Genomic DNA, 23976 nt, shown 5'->3' with positions numbered 1-23976 from the left:
GAAGAGACACCACTCTTTAGGTTTACACGCAATTCCAATTGCCTCAAACAGACTGGTCACATTGTGGCAGAAAAAGAGCCCATCTTGATGGGTGAAGGTGGAAAAAGCTTGGTGACACTTCCTCTGATCTGTGGCTTGCACACTTTCATCCAACAAATTCCACTACTTGAGCCTAGATGTCAAAAGCTCAGCTTGAGCTTAGTGAGACCAAGATCTCTGATCAAATCATTGAGGTCTTTTTGGTTTGGATAATGTGGGTTTCTCTCATCAGCTGCACTACTAATATTGTAAACTGGATCTACAAAGTCTCCCTCACCCTTTGATCTGCTGCTCTCTTCTGAAGATAGTTGTTCTCTCTCTGGGGGAATGGGTATGCAGACCTCAGCGCAATGTGGCACTAGGCTGATGGATGAAGGAATGTCCGGATATGTGATTGCAGATGCATGCTTGTTAGGTCGACGTTTGGAAGGGTCCACTATGAAGAAGCAATTGCTCGAGTTGTCAGTTGGTTCCAGACAAATTCATGGGATAGCATAGCAAATTTCATGGCTCTCTTTTCCCCTCTGTACCATTACATTACATTACATTACATTAGGGATTTCTATTCCGCCATTACCTTGCGGTTCAAGGCGGATTACAAAAGGTTAATTTAAAAAAGACAGAATTACAATGATTAGCTAGAGAGGTAAGTTGTAGATCTTAAGAGCATTTAGAGGTCGTGTTGTTATTGCTGTTTCAGGAATTTCTTGAAAAGTGTGGTTTTTATTTCTTTTCTGAACGTCCTATAGTCTGGGGTGGTCATCAGAAGGTTGGAGATCTGGTTGTCCAGTCTTGCGGCTTGAGTGGCTAGGAGGCCGTCGTGTAGTTTTGTTCTTTTTACTTCTTTGATTGGGGGGGGTATGAATGGGGAGTGCGTTTTTCTGTGTCTGGTACTGGGTGCTTGGATGAGGCGATTGTTCAGGTATGATGGGCTGTCTCCGTGTAGGGTTTTAAATAATATGCAGTAGAATTTGAATTGGATTCTTTCTTGGATTGGGAGCCAGTGTGAGTTGATGTAAGCTTCAGTGATGTGGTCATGTTTTTTCAATGAGTAGATGAGTCTCAAAGCTGTATTTTGGATTGTTTGGAGTTGTCTTATCGTGGTTGCAGGACATGGAAGGAAGAGTATGTTACAGTAGTCCAATATACCTAGTATTAGGGATTGTACTATAAGTTGGAATTGTGTTCTTTCAAAGAATTTTCGGACTTGTCTCAGGTTTCTCATGATTGCGAATGATTTTTGAATTGTTTTATTTATTTGCGGTTGCATTGTGCAGCATCTGTCTATGGTCATGCCTAGTAGTTTTATGGTGGTTTGGATGGGATATTTGGTTGCGTTTATGTCTAGGATGGTTGTGGTTTGGATCTTGTCATTTTCTAGGAGGATGAATTTGGTTTTGTCTTGGTTGAGTTTAAGTTTGTGATTTTCCATCCAGGTTGTGACTGCTTCAAGTGTTTGGTGAAGTTTGTCTGTCATGGTAGGTTTAGAATGATCGTATGGGACGAGGATGGTGATGTCATCCGCATAACTATAGGAGGTTATGCCTAGATTATCCAGATGCGTTCCTAGAGAAGCAGTGTAGAGATTGAAGAGGGTAGGGGATAGTGGAGATCCTTGTGGTACGCCGCAGGGGTTTGACCAGGATTCTGACTTTTCTTTGTTTGATTTTACACTGTAGGTTCTGAGTTTTAGGAATCCTTCAAACCAGGAGTATACTTTGTCTGAGATGCCTATTGCATCTAAGATCTGTAGAAGGATGTTGTGGTCTACTAGGTCGAATGCCGCCGATAGGTCCAGTTGTATGAGTAGCATTTTTTTCCCTGTACTAAGTTGTTGTCTGACGGTATCCATAAGGGAGCCTAGTAGTGTCTCTGTGCTGAAGTTTGTTCTGAAGCCTGATTGCATGGGGTGGAGTAGGTTATGGTCCTCTATGTAATTGGTGAGGAGTTTGGCTACTAGGCCTTCTATAATTTTGACATATAGCGGAATTGAGGCTATAGGTCTAAAGTTAGATGGGAGGTTTTGTGGTGCTTTTGGGTCTTTTTGGATTGGGGTGATGACAATTTCGCTGAGGTCAGCAGGGAATGTGCCTTCTGTGAGCGTGAATTGGATCCATTGTAGAGTTATGGTGCGGAATTTTACACTAGGGGTGGTAAGGAGATATGAGGGGCAATGGTTGAGGTCACAGGAGGCATGGCTGTATTTTTTGTAGAATTTGTTGAATTCTGACCATTGTATGTTAGGGAATTGAGTCCAGATTCTGTCTGCTGCGATTGCCTCTTTTCCTGTAGGGTGGATTGTGATTGGTTTTTGATGGGATGGGTTAAGGATGAGTGTGGTTCTGGTGTTGGTGATTTTGTTCTTGAAGTGTTCTGCTAAGAGGGTGGGTGATGGTGGAGGTGTGTTCGTGGTGGTAGTGTATGGTTTGGTGTCTGTTAATTCTTTCAGGATTTGGAATATTTTTTTGGAATCTTGGGTTTCCGTGCCTATGAGATTAGTATAGTAGCTTTTCCTCTTATCTTTTAGTAGATTTTTGTATTGTTTGTTGATTTTTTTCCAGTCGGTTTTTGTTTGATCTTGGTTCTTTTTTCTCCATTTTCTTTCTAATCTTCTACACTGTCTTTTGAGTTGGAGTAATTCATTATCAAACCATTGGTCTGATTTCCTGCTGGTTCTGGTTTTGGTTTGTAGGGGTGCCAGATCATCAAGGATGTTGGTGGATACATTTTTCCAGTGGGAGATGAAGTTTTTTGGGTCGCAGTCTTGGATAGTTTCGTCTACATTTGACCAGAAAATGGTTGGGTCGATATGTTTGCGTGAGGTATATGTGGTTTTTTTTGATTGAGGTGTGTGTTTGGTTTTGGTCCAATTGATGTTGAAGTTATAAGTGTAGTGGTCTGACCATAGGGATGGGGACCATGTTCCGTTAGGAGTTTGGATTGCTGGATTGGATGGTTGGTGAGACATGAATGCAGCAATGTCCAGTTGATGACCTTTTTCATGAGTGGTTTGTGGGTTTAGGATCTGGAAGGATAAGGCATTGAGGAAGGATAGACAGTTATTTGCTGGTGTGGAGGTTGTGTCTTCTAGGTGTAGGTTTAGGTCTCCTAGGATGAGGTTATATTCAGCTGTTAGTGAGTTTAGGTAGATGAAGTTTTCAAATTCAGGTCTCACTGTGGTCCAGTTTCCTGGTGTTATGTAGCAAAGCAAGCAGTTTAGAGAGTTTTTTAGTGTTGGGTTTGTGAGTTGACACGCTAGGAAATCCATTTGTGGAGTGGATGTTTTCTCAAGAATGTTTAGAGTTATGGAGTTCTTGAATATTATTGCTAGTCCTCCTCCTCTTTTTTTCTCTCTGCAGGTTACTGTTATTTTGTATCCTGGCGGGCATACTTCTTTTATTCTAGGGTCTGTGTCTGAGGTTAACCAGGTTTCAGTGAGGAATAGGCAGTCAAGTTTTTCTGTTTTTATCCAATTTTTTATGTTTTCTGTTTTGGGTCCTAGAGATCTGATGTTAACATAGGCACAAGTAAGGGAGGTCGTGTTGGTCTGGGGAATGTAAGTTGTTTCCGGGTATATGAGTGTTGTGGGAGTTGGATGAGTTTTTGTTTTCGGAGGTGTTGATCTTCTTCTCCAGATAACATTGATGGGGTGTTGAGTGCTGGTGTGGTGGTTCGGGTTTCTTGATGTGAGTATTCTTCTGTTGGGAATTTGGAAGTTGGTTGTACTGGCGGTTGAGGTTGTGGTGGGTAAGTTGTTTGCTGTTGTTTTCCAGCTAGAGATGAGGAGGATTATCAGGAGGGTGGCTAGTTTGTGTGTATGCAGGGAGAGCTTCATGTTTGATGTCTGGTTCAGAGTGTTCGGAGTGTTAGGTAGAGGGAATGGTTCTCTCTTAGAGTCCTGGTTGGAGGAGGGGGAGGAGCGGGGATCTTTCGCTCCTTACCTTATAATGGAAGTCGGCAGGAGGTCTGGTGGAGTGGTCTCTGGGGCTTTGGTGTTCCCGTTTCCAAGGTCCGCTGGTGCTCCTCTCAGGTGCTCCTCTCAGGTGCTCCTCTCAGGTGCTCCACGAAGGCGCTCACTAAGGCGCAGGCGCCTTTGTCGTGCGCCTTCGTCGGCACGCCGAGCAGCGGCGCGCTGTTGTCGCTGTGTCTTTTTATGTAAGTTGTCCTCCTGCGGGATCGGGGGGGCGGAGCAGGGCTCCCTCGCCGGCCCGGTCGTGCTGGAAAATGGCGAGTGCTGGCGCTGTGTCTTTTTATGTAAGTTGTCCTCCTGCGGGATCGGGGGGGCGGAGCAGGGCTCCCACGCCGGCCCGGTCGTGCTGGAAAATGGCGAGTGCTGGCGCTGTGTCTTTTTATGTAAGTTGTCCTCCTGCGGGATCGGGGGGGCGGAGCAGGGCTCCCACGCCGGCCCGGTCGTGCTGGAAAATGGCGAGTGCTGGCGCTGTGTCTTTTTATGTAAGTTGTCCTCCTGCGGGATCGGGGGGGCGGAGCAGGGCTCCCACGCCGGCCCGGTCGTGCTGGAAAATGGCAGGGGCAGCCGGGTTGAGAGTTGAGGAGCAGTACCCGAAGGCAGAGGGCTGCTCCCGAAGAAATCAGTTGAATTTGGCAGGGGCTTCGGGAGGCGGAGCTGGACTCCCACGCGGCCCGAAGTACCTTCCTGCGGCAGGAGAAGCAGTTTTTTCGTTGGGGCAGCTCCCGGTTTCAGTGGGGCTGCCCTGAAGAGAAAAGCTGTGTGTGCTGTTCTGCAGGGGGCTTCGGGAGGCGGAGCTGGACTCCCACGCGGCCCGAAGTACCTTCCTGCGGCAGGAGAAGCAGTTTTTTCGTTGGGGCAGCTCCCGGTTTCAGTGGGGCTGCCCTGAAGAGAAAAGCTGTGTGTGCTGTTCTGCAGGGGGCTTCGGGAGGCGGAGCTGGACTCCCACGCGGCCCGAAGTACCTTCCTGCGGCAGGAGAAGCAGTTTTTTCGTTGGGGCAGCTCCCGGTTTCAGTGGGGCTGCCCTGAAGAGAAAAGCTGTGTGTGCTGTTCTGCAGGGGGCTTCGGGAGGCGGAGCTGGACTCCCACGCGGCCCGAAGTACCTTCCTGCGGCAGGAGAAGCAGTTTTTTTCGTTGGGGCAGCTCCCGGTTTCAGTGGGGCTGCCCTGAAGAGAAAAGCTGTGTGTGCTGTTCTGCAGGGGGCTTCGGGAGGCGGAGCTGGACTCCCACGCGGCCCGAAGTACCTTCCTGCGGCAGGAGAAGCAGTTTTTTCGTTGGGGCAGCTCCCGGTTTCAGTGGGGCTGCCCTGAAGAGAAAAGCTGTGTGTGCTGTTCTGCAGGGGGCTTCGGGAGGCGGAGCTGGACTCCCACGCGGCCCGAAGTACCTTCCTGCGGCAGGAGAAGCAGTTTTTTCGTTGGGGCAGCTCCCGGTTTCAGTGGGGCTGCCCTGAAGAGAAAAGCTGTGTGTGCTGTAGAACAAAATGAAATCTGTGGTAATTAAAACAATAAATTTATTTCACCTATGACTTATGTGTACGAGATTCTTGCAACATAGTTCATATATGATATATTTTCAAATAACATTGAAAATTTTAATATTTAAATATTTTTAAAAATTAAACATTCAAAGAAATTTTATAGCAGAAAATTCTGCCATCCCAGTGAGAAACAAAATTGTCTTACCTTCCAGAATTTTTTGATAGTGCTCACATGTGAAGTGAGGTGATCCCCAATAGGCATGCCGAAATATGTCTTGTAGGCATGCATCACACATTTTAGTTAGCAGATTCTTCTATGGAGTACTTTTTCCCTCTTGATAAATTGGCCGAATACAAAGCTAAGTGCATCTAATGGATGCTTACACCTTTGTAAAAGGGCCCCTAAGTTTATTCAGTTTGGAATCAATCTGGAATGCTCTATAAAAAAGGCAAATGTCAAAATATTAATGTCTTGGTCACAAAAGCAAAGTTTGAGGGGAATGATAGCCATATTCTATACTTTTGTTGAAAAAGGCAATTAAGAACACTTATTACTCAGGAACAAACAAAAATAAAATTTTGTTACATGGTGTTATTAATCAATTAGACTACTGTAATGAAAGACAGCACAGTTAATTACCGTAACGAGTGTTATTCAGGGACAGCAGGCAGATATTCTCACTTGTGGGTGACATCATCCACGGAGCCCTGGTACGGACAGTATTAAAAATGTATTGCCACTAAGTTTTTAGAAACTTTGCGACTGCCCGCACTGTGCATGCACACGTGCCTTCCCACCCAATGTAGGCTTGCGGTTCCTAAGTTGTGTAAGCAAGCTAAGAAGCCAACCGGGAAAGGAGGATGGGTTGTGAGAATATATGCCTGCTGTGGGGGGAGGGAGACAATAGGACAGGAAACTAGGCTTATGAACCCCATTAGCTTTTTGCCAAGCCAGTTAGCACATGGGATTTTCTGGCAGCTAGTGATCATTGAAAAAGTGAAGGAAAGTTTAATGTATTCTCACTGAAATTTTTTGCACAGAATATTAATCTTGTTCTAACATGCACATTAAAACATATACATAAATTCCATGTGGAACACATATATTCATGGAGAACTACTAAAAACTTACAGTCTGTACATCACCATGATCTTTTTCAAGCCTGAAAAACATTTTAAACATAAATTTTAGAATTTTCAGAGACAGAATTAGATTTACATCAGTAGTTTCTAACAGAGAAGGTAATTTAAGATATGCTATGCAGTGTCAGATCAAAAGCCAATTAAGCCAAGAATCCTGTCACCCATAATGGCTAATCTGAGTCACAGAGTAATACCTGGTAGACATCAAAAATATTTTGAAGAGAGATGATGGTTATTTCTCAGTGGAAGAGATTTTAAATGATTGTGAGTTATAATATAACAAAAAATTATTATATGATTAAATTTTGATCTATTTAGAGCCTTCACTGGGTTTTGCACAAACACTTATTTGGAAGGTTTTTGTCAATGAGGTAATTGCCATTGCACACTGAGGAAAGAAAATGTGGTGATTCAATATGGTTCTGAGGCTTTTCCTTCCATAAATAATGTATTTAACTTCTTATTTAGGTTATAACATTGAAGCAGTATATTCTACTTGTAATTTTTTGGAGAGTAAGTTAATGTGGGGTAGTACCTGGCAGATACCAAAGAGAAGATCTATTCCTTGCTGCTCATTCCCATGGGCAAGTAGAGCCTTTTTAAGACTAATTAAATTTTTATCTAGGAACTTTTCCAAATCTCTTTTACACACAGCTATACTAGATGTTTTGATAATATCCTATGGCAACAAATTCCACAACTTAATCATTTACTTAGTGAAAAAAAATACGTTCTCCAATTTAACTTAAACCTGCTATTTGTTAAAATCATGAAATGTACCCTAAAATTAGCACTATTTTAAAGAGTAAATAATGATTCCTACATTATCTATTCCATCCCATTCTTGGTTTTTTTAAAACCTCTACCACAGGGCTACTCAAATGTTTAGAGTGGAGGTCCAAAAATTTTGGCTGTCTGAAACTCAGGGTCCGCAAATTACTATGGACATGTACCAATCAATAAATACCAATGAAAATAATCTTTTTTTTTTTTTTTTTGTCTGAGCATTGTTTTTCCATTTATTTTTGTTCCCAGTGCCCCTTTTCTGCCTCTCTCTTTTTTCCCCTCTTTACAAGGTAATCCTTATTTTATCTCTCTCCCTTCCTCTCCTCTTGGTTCAATATCTCTTTTCATTTAGCTTCCTTCCCTCCCACTGACAATCTTTCTCAGTTGCCTCTGTCTCAGGTACATCCCTCCATTTAGCTTCTTTCCTTCCTAACTATAACCCAGAACAGTTCTTTCACTCCAGGTCCAACATCCCTCCATCTTGCTTCCTTCCCTCCCTCTATCCAGAATAGCTCTCTCTCTCCCCTCCTCTAAGTCCAATATTTCATTGCATCTCTCCTTTAAACCCCTCCTCTGCCCCACAGGTCTAACATCTCTCCCTCCATCTGGCTGGCTTCCTTCTCTCCATCCCATCCATTGTCCAATATAGCTCTCTCTCATCCCATCCCCTCCACCTCCTTTTCTGGGTCCAATAACTCATTACATCTCCCCAAGTCTAGTGCTCCCTACCTTAAAACACTCTCTGTCTGGGTCTCTGGCAATGGCAACAATTCAAGCAGGCCATCTGCCTGAGGACAGAGTCTGCTCTCTGTTGTTCTGCTGCCCTCCACCCTAGCAGGAAGTTATATCAGAAGGGGGTGGAGCATAACCGAGAGCAGGCTCCAGGCTCAGGCAGACAAATTACTACCACTGCTGAAGGCCTGGGCAGAGAATGATTTAAGATAGGGAGTGCCAGATATGGAGGCTAATGGAGTCAATTTACCCCTACTGCAAAAGCAGAGTTAAAACAAAAATGGTACTTTTCCCCAGCAGTCCACACAGGAGAGCTCCTAAAGCCACTTTGATTCCTAATGCCAAAGCCTTGAACTGTCTTTTGAGAACCACATTCACTCTGTGATCCTACATATTCTTTAACACCATGCCTCCCTCGCTTGGAGGGATGTGCGTTTTGTAAACTACACAACCAAGGAATCCACCTTGAGCAGAGCAAACAGTTGATGACACTCTGGTTACATCGGATACAGCCGAGCCATAGTCCTGGCAACTTTAAGGGACCCTTGAGGAGCATCCCAATGCTCCATGACCAATACATTAATATCAGGATGCCAGGGAAACATAGAACACTGGGCACTCATAATAGAGAAGGAAGCAGAAGGGACCTGCTGGGAGTCTAAGTTTAACTCCTGAAGCAAATCAGTAGTCAGATCCAACAGAGTCAAGGGTCTGAATAGCCAGATAACTGTGGGATCATCCCCTAGAATGAGGGCCACCATGGGGTATAATGTGATCCTACATCCCATGGCAGGGAGGGCACATCCTCAGAAAACAATGGCATAGTAAGAGACCCATCATCATCTGAATCTCCCTCAGAAAGGTCCCCTAGAGTCTGGCCAGCTGCAGCCAGCAAGGTAGATGCACCTTGGGAGACCCTGCCCCCTTGTGCGCTGTCAGATGCACTGCCAGACTTCCCCTTGGAAGGTTGACATCTTGAAAGGCTCTCCACATCAAATTAACAAATTCCAAATAAAATGCCATACTAAGCAGCATTAAGTCTTGTGTAGAAGACTCCAGCTTATGTCTCTTGGGCTCCACAGCCTATGAGCCAATGCACTTAGGACGCCTGCCTTTCTGGGGCCCTGAAAGAAAAATAGCCCCAATCAATGGGCTTCTCAACCCTAGAGAGCAAAGGGGAGGCTAAGCTGGCCGCTCCCACACCCCTTCACAAACTGCACAGCACATTGCACAAGGGTGCTCTTTGGGCAACCATCCAGAACAAAACTGGCATGAATTAGGGTCAAAAGAGCCTGAGGACTCCATCCCTGCCAGTTTTGAGGCAAAACAAGGTGATCTGAAACTTCTGGAGAACTTTGAAAAAAAATTGGGAAATCCAAGATTGTCACCATGGCAGCATTTTGATACCAAAATACACCTCAAAAAAACAGTATAATAAAATGAAGAAGAAAAAATCCCATGATTTTAGAATTTTTGAGGTGGAGGAACATCAGGGAATAGATAGAAACCTTCATAAACATTTGCAGACACCCCTCAATTTTCTTCATAGGCTGTAACAACCTTACTCAATGTTACCTGTGCTGCCAATATGTTATAGCCTGATTCAGTTCCAAAAGTAGCTGAATCTGGGAGGAGATATCATTGCCTCAAACAGAACGTTCTTCCAATGCTGAATCTTCGGGCTGCCAACCTGACTAGTGTCTGACTGAGCCTCCAAACTCTGCGGACCCGTAGACACACAAAAAAGGGGGGGAGGTGTACCCTGTGAGACCCCACTGAGCCCCCTACAGATGCCTAACAGCCTGCGCTCAAACCCCTGCAAGAAGTAGGTGAGCAATGCTATCAGGGAACAGCCTCAAGCTCCAAAAAGGCTTCTGTAGGCTGGCTAACAGGTACCACAAGGGATTGGTCTGTCAGCTGCAGACCTCATTCTGCTTCTCCTCCATGCAGGAAGAGCTGGACCCTTGACTAGGGAAGTTCTTAGCACCGAAAGATGAAAAAAATACACAAAAATACTGAATAAAAATAACGAAATATGCAGAGCAGATCAGAAACACTCCTTCTAGCTCACTTGCAAAAAAAACAATGCACAACTATAGGTGGCAGCAGAGCCCTCTGAGAAGTAGGAGGGATTCAAAAACTGGAATGGATTCCTTCTGCATGGGTTGCAAGCACTGGGATATAACCCGCTAGTCCAGAATGACACACCTATTGCACTAGAAATATTATTTATAAGGATAACTGACAAAACATTACTTTCCGCTTGAAATTCTTTCCTCCATTCTCTAAGGCTGAAAATATCTAAACTGTAATACAATCTGTTTTTTTATAAACTGTAGACCTTAAGATTAGCTTATTTAGGTGACCTTCTGTTTGCCAAGAATAATTTGGCAGTCTTGTTTTGGGCATTTGGGACTTGGGCAAATTTTTGCTCAGGAATAGAGCTTAAAGATAGACGTAGTGGTGGTCTGGGCGATTAAACAACTGAATGTACAGGTAGGCCATTCTCGGAAAAAAAAAAACAAAAAAAAAAAATTTTGGATGCTTTTTTTGAAAATGGACATTTCCCTGCTGCCTACTTTGGGCGCATAGTGCCTTAGGTCAAAAAGGGACTTACTTTTTTTGATTATGCCCCTCTATATTTTCACTCAATCCAGATTAAGATGTGGAATTTGTAATCAGAAGTGATCAAGGCATTTAACATACTAGGATCTAAAAAGATTAGTTCCTGGAGAAATTGTCAATAAACCATTATTAAACATATATAGTTTGGGAACCACTGCTCATCTATGGGTACAAGCAATATAAAATTAATCTATTCCATGGAATCATGCTGGGGTATTTGAAAGGATGCTGGGCTTGATTAATTTTTGTTCTGACTTAATATGGCATATCTTATTTTCTTAAGGTTTACATGTTTCTCTGAGTGCTGGGTGTTAGCACAGGAATGTGAATATCTGAGTAAAGGGTAGATCCCAAAAGCAAGTAGAAAGGATTCTCCCTCCCGTTCTTCGTTCCTTTCTTAGAAAATGTATTTTTTTCACTAATAAAAAATTTACTCTCCTCCATGTTTGTGTCTTCATGATCAATTCAGTATCACTTTTGAAATTACAAATCAATGAAATAGGAAAAATGTGACATTCTATCAATTTTAGAAAGATGCTAGAAATTACAACCAAGAAGACAGTCTTTCTAGTAAAAGAAAAAAAACTACCTAAATTTGAAAAAAAATATATAGCTGTAGGGACAAAGTGGAATAAAACATCTCTGCTCTTACTTTTGCAATTTAGTTGATTGTTTCTGAAATAATTTTGATAGTTCTTGCATCAACTTCTGTTTTATTTCAGCTGATTCTGTATGGAAAAAGGAAGCAAATATGTCTTAGGGAGCACAGTCTTCACTTCAGCCAGATTTTTTTCCAGCATAACACACTGTGGTGATGATTTTCAAATCAGTTGGGCGTTTCAAAATGCCCAAAAAAACATGCATCTGCTAAAAATACCCAAATCCTGTTTTAGGAAAGCCAGAATTTGGACATTTCACACTGCAGTTCATCCAAATAATAAGGGGGTATGTTGTGAGTGTGTTTTGCATGGGAATAGGAAGTGCCCAAAAGTAGGATGTCCAACAAGGATTTTCAAATAAGAAGAAGCATCCATGTCTATAAAAAAGGACATTTTTATCTAGACCTGTTTCGATCACATCCAAGTTACAAAAAGTTGCTTTAATTGAGCCCTGACCACTGGGGGGATTAAGACATGTCCCCCTTCCCTCTCCCCTGAAAATGAAACTGGAAAGGAAAACCAAATCAGCAAGCAGGTCAGAGGAACAGCCTACTGATTAGTACAGTGGACTGTAACCTAAAGGATCCAGGATCTCACTTCAACTTTTTTTCTAATCATTCGGGCCCTTCCAGAAACAGAAAAATACCTACCACTGTATCAAAATATATACACCTGCAAGCCTGCGAGCTATTGAAGTGGTGTGCATTTTTATTTTTTTTAATAAGATTTTCAATTTTACATACAAGCATTGCTTTTTGCTACTTGCTACAGATCTAGAAATTACTTACAATATAACATATAAAGGAAACAATTAACTAACTCCTATTTAGTCCACAACAAATGAGGATCAGGAAAAGAACTAAACTTCAAATCAGAAATAAGAAAAATTAACTTAAGGTCACGGCCTAAAAGCTGGATTCTGTAACCGGTGTCTGTCAAAAAGAACACCAGTTACAGAATCCACCTCTCCCCTCCCCCCACCCGCAACAACGATCACGGCAGGAGAGATGGCTCATTTCCTGTGCCGCGATGATGATCGTCCACCCTCCCCCGAACCGTGGCATTTCGGGGCGAGCATCGCGGCAGGGGAGATGAGCCATCTCTCCTGCTGCTATCCTCACCCTGAAGTGCTGCAGTTCGTGGGGGAGGGGTGCGATCACCATCGCTGCAGGAGAGATGCCCAATCTGTCCTGCCACGATCCAGCCCCCCCCCCAATTGGATCGAGCAGGAAGGAGCCCAACCCCTCTTGCCCCGACGCAACCCCCACTGCCCGATCCATTATGGGCAGGAGGGAGCCCAAGCCCTCCTGTCCGAAGAACCCCCTTGACACGTAGGGAGCCCAAGCCCTCCTGCCCCAGCGACCTTCCTACCCCCCACCCCCACTAAGATACGGCAGGAGGGATCCCAGGCCCTCCTGGCCACGATGAAACCCCCCCCACAAATGCCCCCCCCAAACGATCTTTTGTAGTTTATGAAAACTAACTTCTTAATCCTTATCTTCTCAGCTACTATTTTTGAGAATCAATGCGGCCTTCTTTTCCTCTTACTTTTACTTAATTGCCTCAAAAATGTTCTGTTGCCCTTACAATAACCCCTTTCAGTTTTCCCCTTTGCATTTCTACTCCTTCCAGATGTTCCCATCCAGATAACAATTCCTTGATATAATCCCCTATCTGAACAAAGTTCATTTTTTAAAAGTCTAGAACCTTTACTTTTGAATGAGCCCTCTCTATACCCATCTCAATATTAAACTGTACCATACAGTGATCACTGGATGCCAGATGATCACCTATTGTAACATCAGTAACACTTTCCCCGTTGTAAGCACTAAGTCCAATATGACTCCATCCTGTGTGGATTCCATTATCAACTGCTGGAACAGTTCTCCTTGTAGAGAATCCAGGATCTCCCTACTTCTAGAAGACTCCACAATAGGGATACCCCAATCAAAAACCAGCATGTTAAAATCACCTATTACAAAATTTCCTCTTTTTTAGATATATTCTGAATGTCTACTATTACATCTCTGTTCATTTCTTCTGTCTGTGAAGGAAACCTGTATTTATTTTATTTATTTAAAACATTTATATTCTGCTTTAAACCAATACGGTTCACAATAAACATACAGAATAAAAATACATAACAATAGCAATTGATCCACAATGCCTCTTCCTTGTCCTTCAGATCCTGCAATTCTGTGGCTTTAATATGATCTTTAAAGATAACTAATAGTGAGGTAAATGCTCTCAAAATATACAAAGCTGAGAGGTCAAAATCATTAACAAAAGTATTGCTGGAACCAAGACTTCTCAATATATAAGTCAAAAGATAAGGCTTAAATATAAATATTAGGAAATACAATAGTGCAATCTTCACATACACTCAAAATTGTGTAATCTGACCAAGAGCCGTGGCTCCTATAGTCCAACCCACTGTCCTATCACTGTGTATGACTTTAGTGCAAAAACGATGAACTGAAGGCAATGTGCTCTTTACATACTATGTTTGTTCTCAATGGCAATAAGAGGAAAAACCACTTCACTTAGCTTTAAGATGTGTTAACAGGTCCCGACATGGGCCATGTTTCGAGGGCATGTTTCAAGGAACCCAGAGGAGAAATGGAAAACTTCAAATGCCAAAGAAACAGTAGCTGTGTGATTCGAATGAAAAACTTGTATTCATAAGTAGAAACAGAAAGAGGAGAGGTTAGTTTGTGATTACATATTCCATACTAGGTGAAGGTGTTTTCTGTGTCCTGTTTGTATGAAAGACATGGCTTTTCGTTAGCGTTGACTAGCCTTGTTTGGCGAAATGCATCAGGCATGGTTCTTGGGAGCACCTTAAATTAACCTGATTTGAATCTCCTTATTTTCTGCCAATCTTCTTTTGTTTCATGTTGGATTCTTTGGTGGACTGCTTGCCTTGTTGTTTTGTTGCAAGTTAACATACATGGAGTGGAACGTACTAGAGGAGTTACAGATTTGGTTGTTTATACATATATATGGGTTACAGTTGGTTGATGTAGAGTGAGGCAGTTGAGAGGCGTTGTAAACTTGGTTATTAATATAGACTTATATTTCTGATAGTATTACTGCTTTACAAATATTTGAACACTTTTATATATGCATGGAAAGGGTTCAGAGTTAAAGTCCCGGGTAAGTAGGTGGGAAGGGAAGGAAGGGGGATTTGTTCAAACTTGTTTGGGGGGTTGCACAGAAGAAAAACTCTGCACTAGTATGCTAATCTTTGTTTGTTTTGAATTGTAAAAAAAAAGAAATACAAGTGGAAATAAAGAAGTAAATAAGAAAACAGATAAATGGGGGCGGGACATAGACAAGGCGGGGCGGGACATGGACAAGGCTGGGGCGGGACATGGGTGAAGCAGGGGCAGGTTAGGGGTGGGACAGGGCCAGAGGGGCCCAGTGTACTTGTGTGCCTAGGGGCCCTCGAAGAATTAATCCTGCCCTGACGATGTGAGTCTATATGTATATTTGTTAAGTTTTTTTGTGCTATTTGCTACAGTTTTACCCTGAAATGTTTGAAATATAGCCTTGATCAGTACTTGTTGATTACAAACCAATAAAAACTATGAACTCTCTTTATTTTATCTACTGAGTCATAGATTTGCTCATATCATAAAAGTGGGTTTGCTACTCTTAAGGTTTCATCAGAATAACTGAAAAATCGTTTTGACTTTTTACTGATGCTTTTTCTATGAGGTAGGCAGACATGTAACAGCCGAGTTCCACTGTAGTAACTATTCAGTTGCACCATATCTAGTTAATGTTAACTGTATATTTAAGAAATAAATAAGCACCACAGAATACTAAGATAACTGGTCTGCATGCCTAAAATTTTAAAAAACCACCAATTTAGAGAGATATTTACCAAGCTGTGGCCAAATTGGCAGGTTAATATCTAGTGGTAGTACTTCAAGAATATTGCTAGAGGTCTACCAGTGCCATTTTAATGCTGGCTTCTATAGGAGAAGAGTGACTGCGGATCATTCCTTTTCCCCATTACTAAATACCAGGAGCAGTCACAATAGGTCCAGGGATCTCTTCAAAGGGAAGGTGGGGAAGAGGGTCTGTTTTAGGGGGGAGGGAGATGGGGTATCTTCACAGGGATTGGAAGTCTGTTTCAGGGGTTGGGGTGTTGATTGGAGGGGTATGAGCATTGGAATTAGGATACCACATTTAAGATGGCCCCAAGGAGCACCAAGCTGCACATTAGTGGCCCAATGCTACCTGAGAAGATAAAAAAACACCAGCTTTATTTTTCCACAAATAATGCAGCTTGTAAAGTAAACACAAGCTGCATGAATTCAGTTTACATAATAACAAAGTGTTTTGTATTTTATTATTATGTTGCTCCCAATGTGGTAAACTAGTTTGTTAAGGGCAAACACCACATGATTTTGTCGTTTAGGGGGAAATAGTATAGAACAGAAATTAACATTTACATACCCAACTACTGTATTTCCCCATGCACAGGCTGTGGCCTATGCATCTATTTTGCAAACCGGCCTAGTGGGCGCAGCTTGCTTAAATGGGGCAGTCTATACATGGAGCAATACATCATTCCCCCCTCCCTTAAATACCTCCCTCGCCATTAAATACCTCTTGGATGGCTGCGCCTACCTCCTCCAAACCCTCTGGCTGTCTCCTCCAAACACACTGTGCAGGGCAAGAGCGATATTTGCGATCTCAAGCCTCGCCCCGCGCCCTTCCTAATTGGCTGCTGTAGCGAGAACCGACAACAGCCAATCAGGAAGGGTGTGGGTTGAAGCTTGAGATTGCAAACATCGCTCCTGCCCTGCACAGCGTGTTTGGAGGAGGCAGCGTGTTTGGATGAGGCAGGTGCGGCCATCGAGGAGGTACTTAAGGGGGGGATGATGTATTGGCCGCCCCATTGTATTGGCTGATGTAGGTTTTAAAACTCTTAGATAAGTCACAGCTAGTAACATGGGGCGACTTAACTAAGAATTTTAAAACCTACATTGGCATTTCCTGAGGCCTATACAGGGGCGGCCTATACATGGGGAAATACAGTAATAAAGAATGTAGCCATGAAATCGATAACTGGGATAAAAAAATTCACTAAATGTCAAATTTTAGGAGTACAATCAGATAATTCCTGTCACCCCACTACTGAAGATCGAACATTGGTTACCCATCAAATCACATTTTAATTTTAAAATACTTTCTCTAATTCATAACAAGCAAAATACTGGATTTCTGTGTTTTTTTATTGTGTTAACTAATTTTGAATTCCAATTCACTTACATTCTCCTCATCTCAACATAACTTTCTAACAATCCATTTGTTTTCCAAGGTCTTTTCAGAAACCTATCTCAATTCAATGTTTAATGTTAACAGATCCTGCACTGTGGGACCAGCTCCTTCTATCTCTTTCATTGAAATACTTGCAAGAGAAATTTTAAAAATTCCTTAAATCATATTTATTCCAAAAATTATATGGTCAAGCCACCATTAAGATTGAGAAATGCCGATAGTTGTTGTTGAGGTATTGCCTGGAGGTACCAACTACTATTCCAAAATTTCAATTAATCACTATTCTGCAAATACCAATCTAATTACATAGTGCGTATTTGCAAAAGAAGTGTACACAGAACATGGGATGGAGCTCCCACTTGCACACATAACTTACAGAATGCTATAAGATATACATTTATCTCCTATATTTAGGCATTGGCATTTACATCAGCTCCATGGCTGGTATGTGTGCATGTATCTTACTTTTAAGTGTGTATATACCTGGTTAGTAGGGTGGTCCATGGTAGTGTGCATAAAAATCAACCTTGTCAAATCTTATTTCCACAAGGCTTGTTTTTGTCCACTTAGTATCTCTTACTCATGTGTCAAATTTCAGTTTAAATAGACAATATTTAGAGGTCACCCCAGCGTGCACTGCTTGCATGTGTGTTTATGTGGGTGATTGCACATAATTAGTTTGTATAGTATTGTCTAGTTTGTGACCTGCACCGAAAACTGGCTCCTTGGGAAGCCAGTTTGTCAGCTGTCAACTGTTAGACTGCCATGTGGACTGGATGTTCTTTGACTGGTCAATTTTCATCACTATGACAAAGGAAAACCTTTACCGAAATCTCGTAGAGAACGAGAGCCAAAAGGCCTTGAGCATGCGCAGATGCTCAAGGCCCAGCCCAGGCAAGAGGCGGGAGCTTTCTTTCACTCGCACAAGCAGCAGATGGGGTAAGCAGCATGTTTTGGAGGGAAGGCAGGCGGATGCCACTTCTAGCACAGGGGTGCGATGCGGTTCTTGCGGGGGGGGGGGGGGGCGTTCGCAGGGGGGGGAATCCAATGCCGATTAGAGCGGGGGGAGGGAGTGATGGAGCAGCGCCGGTAGCCTCGGGGGGGGGGGGGGGCAAGGAGGAGATAAAACAAATCAAAACGAGTTTCCCTTACTTCCTATGGGGAAACTCGCTTTGAAATACGAGTAACTTGGTTTACAAGCATGCTTCTGGAACGAATTATGCTCGTAAACCAAGGTTCCACTGTATACTGTTAAGCTTAGCAGTAGTTTAAAAAAACAGGGAGGTGGGACGACCTCTAAACTTTGGGCTTCTTTTACTAAGCTGCACTAGCGGTTTTAGCACACATGCTCTAGACGCTAACGCCTCCATTGAGCTGGCGTTAGTTTTTCCATGTAGCGCAGGGGTTCACGCGTGCTAATCTGCAGCGCGCGCTAAAAACGCTACCGCAGCTTAGTAAAAGGAGCCCTTTATTTTAAGTAAAACAATTTTTGAACATTATGACCAGTCCCAACTGGATGTTCTTTCAAAAATGCTGTTCTGTGTATGCTTATAATATTTTGTGATGTGCTAAATAGGTGTTTCCACTTATTTTTAAAATTTACTATGCAAATCCATAAAAAGAAAATTATAATAAAAATATTTCGGATTTTCAATATAAAAGACACACAAAGTTAACAACTCACGGAATGGTGACTCTGACTGAAGATTCCTCAGAATGGCTTCTACCTCCTCAAATTCACGATCGAAATCTATATCTAAAGCAGAATAAAAGACCAATATTTAATTATTTTCCCACCACTCAAAGTATATGCCTTCAAAAATGGTTCACCAGCTAGAGATTTACAGTTTGCTAATAACTGCAAAGTTCTCCTTTCAGTAAGTAAAGATAGCAACTACCTACTTGACAACTTTCTTCAAAGCCACTCTTCATGAATTGATACTATTAAAAGGTGACTCTGGTAGAGAAGATCACAAATCTAAGCCAATGACAAATAGAGATGTTTTCTAGTTGAAAAAGCAGTTACCTGTTACAGGTGTTATCCAGAGACAGCAGGCATATATTCTCACATGTGGGTGATGATATCCACAGAACCCCTGTACAGACAGTATAAAAGTGTACTGTCACTTTAAATTTATTAGATGTCTCAAGACTTCCCATATCGTGTATAATCCAGTGACTTCCCGCCCGATGATGGCTCACAGGGCTATCAGTTCAGTAAAAAAGCTAAAAAGCATACTAGAGGTGGGAGGGTTGTGAAAATATATGCCTGCTGTCCCTGGATAACACCTATTACAGGTAGGTAACTGTGCTTTATCCCAGGACAAGCAGGCAATATATATGGGACATCCTAGCTAATATGGAAGGAATGGAGGGAAGCTAGCATCTAAATAGACAATAAATTTTGTAGAACTGCTTAGCTGAACAAACTATCCAATCTGGAATGAGTCTCCAGACAGTAGTAGATGTATGAGTTGAGAATCAGGTTGTTGCTTTACAGGAGTGGAACATAGGTAAGCTACTGAAGTTGCAATTGCTCTTACTTTATGTGCTGTGACACGACCTTCCAGCAGTAGCCCAGCCTGAGCATAGCAGAAGGAGATACGTGTTAACCATGTAGAAATAATTCTTTTGTTACAGGAGTTCCCAGCCTTTTAGGATCGAATGAAAACTATAATTGAGTGGAAGTTCTATGAGGTTTGATCCAATCTAGGTACATAAGAACATAAGAATAGCCATACTGTGTCAGACCAATGGTCCATCTAGTTCAGTATCCCGTCTTCATGGAGGCCAATCCAAGTCACAAGTACCTGACAAAAACCCAAATAGTAGCAGTATTCCATGTCACCGATCCAGGGCAACAGTGACTTCCCCTATGTCTGTCTCAGCATCAGACTATGGAATTTTCCTCTAGGAATTTGTCCAAACCTTTTTTTTAAAACTAACTACATTAACCACTCTTACCACATCCTCTGCCAACGCGTTCCAGAGCTTAAACTATTCTCTGAGTGAAAAAATATTTCATCCTATTGGTTTTAAAAATACTACTCTAACTTCATCGACTGTCCCCTAGTTTCTATAAATCTTGATGCAGTAAAAAATCAATTTACTTGTACTCGTTCTACCCCACTCAGGATTTTGTAGACTTTGATCTTATCTCCTGTCAGCCATCTCTTTTCCAAGCTGAAGAGCTCTAACCTCTTTAGTCTTTCCTCATACATGAGGAGTTCCATCCCCTTTATCATCTTCACAGATGCTCAAGGCCCAGGCAAGAGGCAGGAACTTCTTTCACCGGCACGTCCTGTGGGCTGCGTGCCAGTGCCAGATGGGGTAAGGCTGAATGCTGTTTGGGTGGGCAGTGCCAGTTCGTGAGAGGGGGTCCAGGGTCTCCGGGGGGTGGGGGGGGGACAGCGGCACTGGCCTTGGGAGGTGGGGGTGGGTGGGAACGTATCAAGCAAGTTTCTCTTACTTCCTATGGGGAAACTCGCTTTGATATACGAGTAATTTGGTTTACGAGCATGCTTCTGGAATGAATTATGCTTGTAAACCAAGGTTCCACTGTATTAGAAACACCAGGTTTTCTGAAGTCTAGGGTGGGTGATTAATTAAGGTATCATTTATCTTCTCCAACTGTCCTCCCTGTGAGAACCATTTCTGTTCTCCATCACTTGTCCCTATGATGAACATTTCTCTCCTCCACCCTGTTGTTCCCCCCCCCCATCCCAGCCCCCCTGCGATGAATATTATTTCTGTTCTCCATCCTGCCTCCTGCAGTAACTGGCCTTGTTCCTCTTAACCAACTATGTTCACAGTAGCCAGCAGGTATCAACTTGGCAAATGCTGGGATTGCAAGGTCACTTGGCCTTAACAGTGCATGTCATGGGGGGGAGGGGGGGCGCTAGTGAGCTCAGCAAGGAATGGCTGCATAGTTCCTGAGCTCTGCCAACAGTCTGCTATAAAGATTCGACTACAGCTGCAATTCTTATTTTTTCTGGACTCACTATAGCTCAGGTGGGACACTATACCATGGCCTCGGGTAAAACCAGTAAGAGAAAAAGTACCGAGCCGATATCGCTCCAAAAAACGCCGGCGAATAAGAGCGAGACCGAGGCCTTGCATGCGGTAATGGAAGAACTCTACTCCATGTGCGACTTGCTCCATAACTCCGTACAAAACACAGAGGACTTAAAGAAGGATCTTACCTCACTATCGACCGAGATGGCGGTTTTCAGATCTAGAGTCGGTATTATGGAACAGCGCATCAATGTGAATGGAATGAACATCAAAACCCTTCAACAACAAATAAAAAAGATGGCGATCTTAGACCAGGAGCTCAAAGACGCACAGAATAGGTCGCGTCGTAACAATTTTCGTATCCTTGGGATCCTGGAGGCCCGGGAAGGGCGTGATATCATAGCCTTTCTACAATCTTCACTGCCGAAAATCCTTGACCTGGATTTCAAATATGACCTGGAAATCAACCGTGCCCATCATGTTCCGTCGCACATGCCTGAACCTGGTGCGTGCCATCCCTGTCCCATTGTAGTACGACTCTTACGATATAGTCAAGTGATGGATATCATGGAACAAGCCAAACTTAAGCAGCCACTAAAATTCAAAGGGTCATCTTTACTTATCGTGCCGGATCTAGCAAAGCAGACTGCTAAAAGGTGAAAATTATTATTGGAGTATCGCCCTAGGCTCAAATCTATCGGCGCCAAGTTTGGCCTCCTCTACCCCGCCACGATGCGGGTCACCTATAATAATACTATGAAGAACTTTGTGAATCCCCTGAAATTAGCGGATTACCTCGAGCGTGCAGCACCTAAGCGCTATTGACAAGTCCTGACAACCGTGTCTGCTCGCTATCAGCTGAAGCATCTCTCACTACCTTTGCTGACTTCATGGCCGTCCTTGGCTTTTCCTTCGGGCCGAGTTTCATACTGCTATTAGCTGTCTTATGTTTTCAAGACAAATTGTTTGTTGTTATCCACAATTTAATATGTCTTGCTCTGTTCTCCACACTGGTTTATCATTATATCTGCTCCTGATGGTATATGCATAAACCTTCCACCCTCTTGTATATGCTCCTATGTTAGGCTTGCTGTAGTGCTACTGTTTGATTTTCTACATACCTGTAGTTTCTCTCTGCTGATTGCAGCTTACATTAGCATTTCTTACTTCCTCTCATTGATCTGCTGGCTGGCTCTCAACACTGCAGCCCTTGCGGACTTACTATCCCACTTAACTACTGTCTTGTATCTATGTCTGAATTTTCATCCTTTCTCTTTCTGGATGATACAATTTTCATTTCAACAGTCATTCTGACAGGATTATTACTTAGTTTCCTGACTACTCTCCGCTGGTTTCTATGGCCCTATTTACCACTTTTTGCTTTTCTTTCCCAGGTACTCTCTGTGTACTGTGTTTTTTCTGGAGCTCCTTATTCTCATTCCCATTATGTTACATGTTTACCTCTGGATCTCATGCTAGACTCCTATTTTGTCATGTATATTTTGACGCTTAATATCTGTTCTCTAAATGTGAAAGGCTTGAATAACCCCTTGAAAAAACAAAAGATCTGGGACTATGTTAATAGACTAGAACCTGATGTTTTGTTTTTACAGGAATCCCATCTATCTAATCCTGAATCCGCGAAACTATCTTTTCCTTAGGCATTACCAGCATTGTATTCCCCTGCTGTTGATAAACATAATGGTGTATTCATGTTACCAATGGTTTTGGCGGTGGCACTTTCACGGAAGCAACCATCATTGTTCTTCCCAAGACCGGGAAAGATGTCACGGATATTAAGAACTACCGCCCATTATCCTTGATAAATACTGATACCAAAATATTTGCGAAACTTATTACAACCAGACTACAACCCATTCTGTATACCCTTATTACTTCGGATCAGACCAGTTTTATGATGGGTCGCCTTTCTTCTGATAACAACAGACTTCTCACTAATATTATCCACGGATCTCAGACAACGCAGTGCCCTCATCTTGCAATTAGCCTTGATGCGGAAAAGGCTTTTGACCGGATAGAATGGTCTTATATTTTTCAGGTCTTAAACTGGCATGAATTTCCTCCCTACTTTATCTCCATGATCCGTGTATTGTACACCAACCCTTCTACAAACTTGTACATTAACAATGTTTACGCATCTCTTTTTCATCCGACACATGGCACGAGGCAGGGCTGCCCCCTGTCTCCTCTTCTCTTTAACCTGGCCTTGGAACCCCTTCTGACTGCTATCCGCATTAACAACAACATTGTTGGCTACAAGCTGGGCACTCATGAATTCAAAATCTCCGCCTATGCTGATGATATTTTAATCTACGCTTCTCCATCTCCCTTTTCACATATACTGGAAGTGATACGTCAATACTCTGAAATTTCTGGTTATAAACTCAACCTCTCCAAGTCAGAGATCATGCCACTAAACTGTCCTGAAGTGCACACTGATGTTAAGAAACTTGGCTTTCACTGGGCGCCGGAGAAGATCAAATACTTAGGGGTGTTCTTTGGTACCTTCATCGATGACACCCTAACATTCAATTCCGATTACATCCTACAAAAGGTCAAGTTGTCTTTATTGCAATGGTCTCCACTTAAGCTTTCATGGTGGGGAAGACTCGATACTATAAAAATGTTGGTACTGCCTGTCATCACTTACATTTTTGGTATGCTGCCATTCCTCCTGCCACAGACTTTTTACAAGAAAATCGAATCTCTCCTTACGGATTTCCTATGGAACCACAAACACCACGCATTAGCCTACAGAAACTGAAATGCACGCGACAGGATGGAGGCATTTCGTTTCCTAGTATTTATGATTATCATATTTCCTTTCTATTACGACAAGGAGCTCAGTGGAACTCGGTTTTGGATACCTCTTTTTCTTCACCATGGCTGTTACTGGAATCTGCTTCTAGCTCATTACAACTAAAATACGTCCATGCCATGAGCAAATCCATCCCTATTACATTGAATCCTATCATACGTGACATGATTACTGCGATACACACGATTGATTCATACTCAGAAATCAAATGGGGCTCCTCCTCTCTTACGCCGTTGTGGAATAATCCCAAAATCCGGATCCAAAACAATTTGGTTTCCTGGAAACTATGGCAGGACCACAACATCTGGACTGTGAGTCAATGGTATACCTTTGCCAATATCTGTAGGACCTTCAACTTACCACCCTCACAGTTCTTTCGTTGGCTTCAACTCACTCACAC

The 23976-nt window shown here is 42.7% G+C and overlaps 1 protein-coding gene across 7 annotated transcripts in view; it reads right to left on the bottom strand.

Annotated features, from left to right (window-relative positions):
- CCDC7 (coiled-coil domain containing 7) overlaps positions 1 to 23976 on the bottom strand; it is a 730660-nt gene that overhangs the window by 539004 nt on the left and 167680 nt on the right. For all 7 annotated transcript variants that reach the window (XR_004538163.1, XM_033931492.1, XM_033931495.1 and 4 more), the window contains 3 exons: positions 18408 to 18479; positions 11422 to 11497; positions 6616 to 6646 (listed from right to left, as the gene is read on the bottom strand). Coding sequence is in view for 6 of the 7 variants with exons in the window: in XM_033931492.1 (XP_033787383.1) it covers positions 6616 to 6646; positions 11422 to 11497; positions 18408 to 18479 (179 nt within the window). In the remaining variant the exon portion in view is untranslated. The remainder of the gene's footprint in view (positions 1 to 6615; positions 6647 to 11421; positions 11498 to 18407; positions 18480 to 23976) is intronic.

The sequence above is a fragment of the Geotrypetes seraphini genome, chromosome 2 (genome assembly GCF_902459505.1).
Source record: "Geotrypetes seraphini chromosome 2, aGeoSer1.1, whole genome shotgun sequence".
NCBI lineage: Eukaryota > Metazoa > Chordata > Amphibia > Gymnophiona > Dermophiidae > Geotrypetes > Geotrypetes seraphini.
This window is presented reverse-complemented; position numbering and strand designations above follow the sequence as displayed.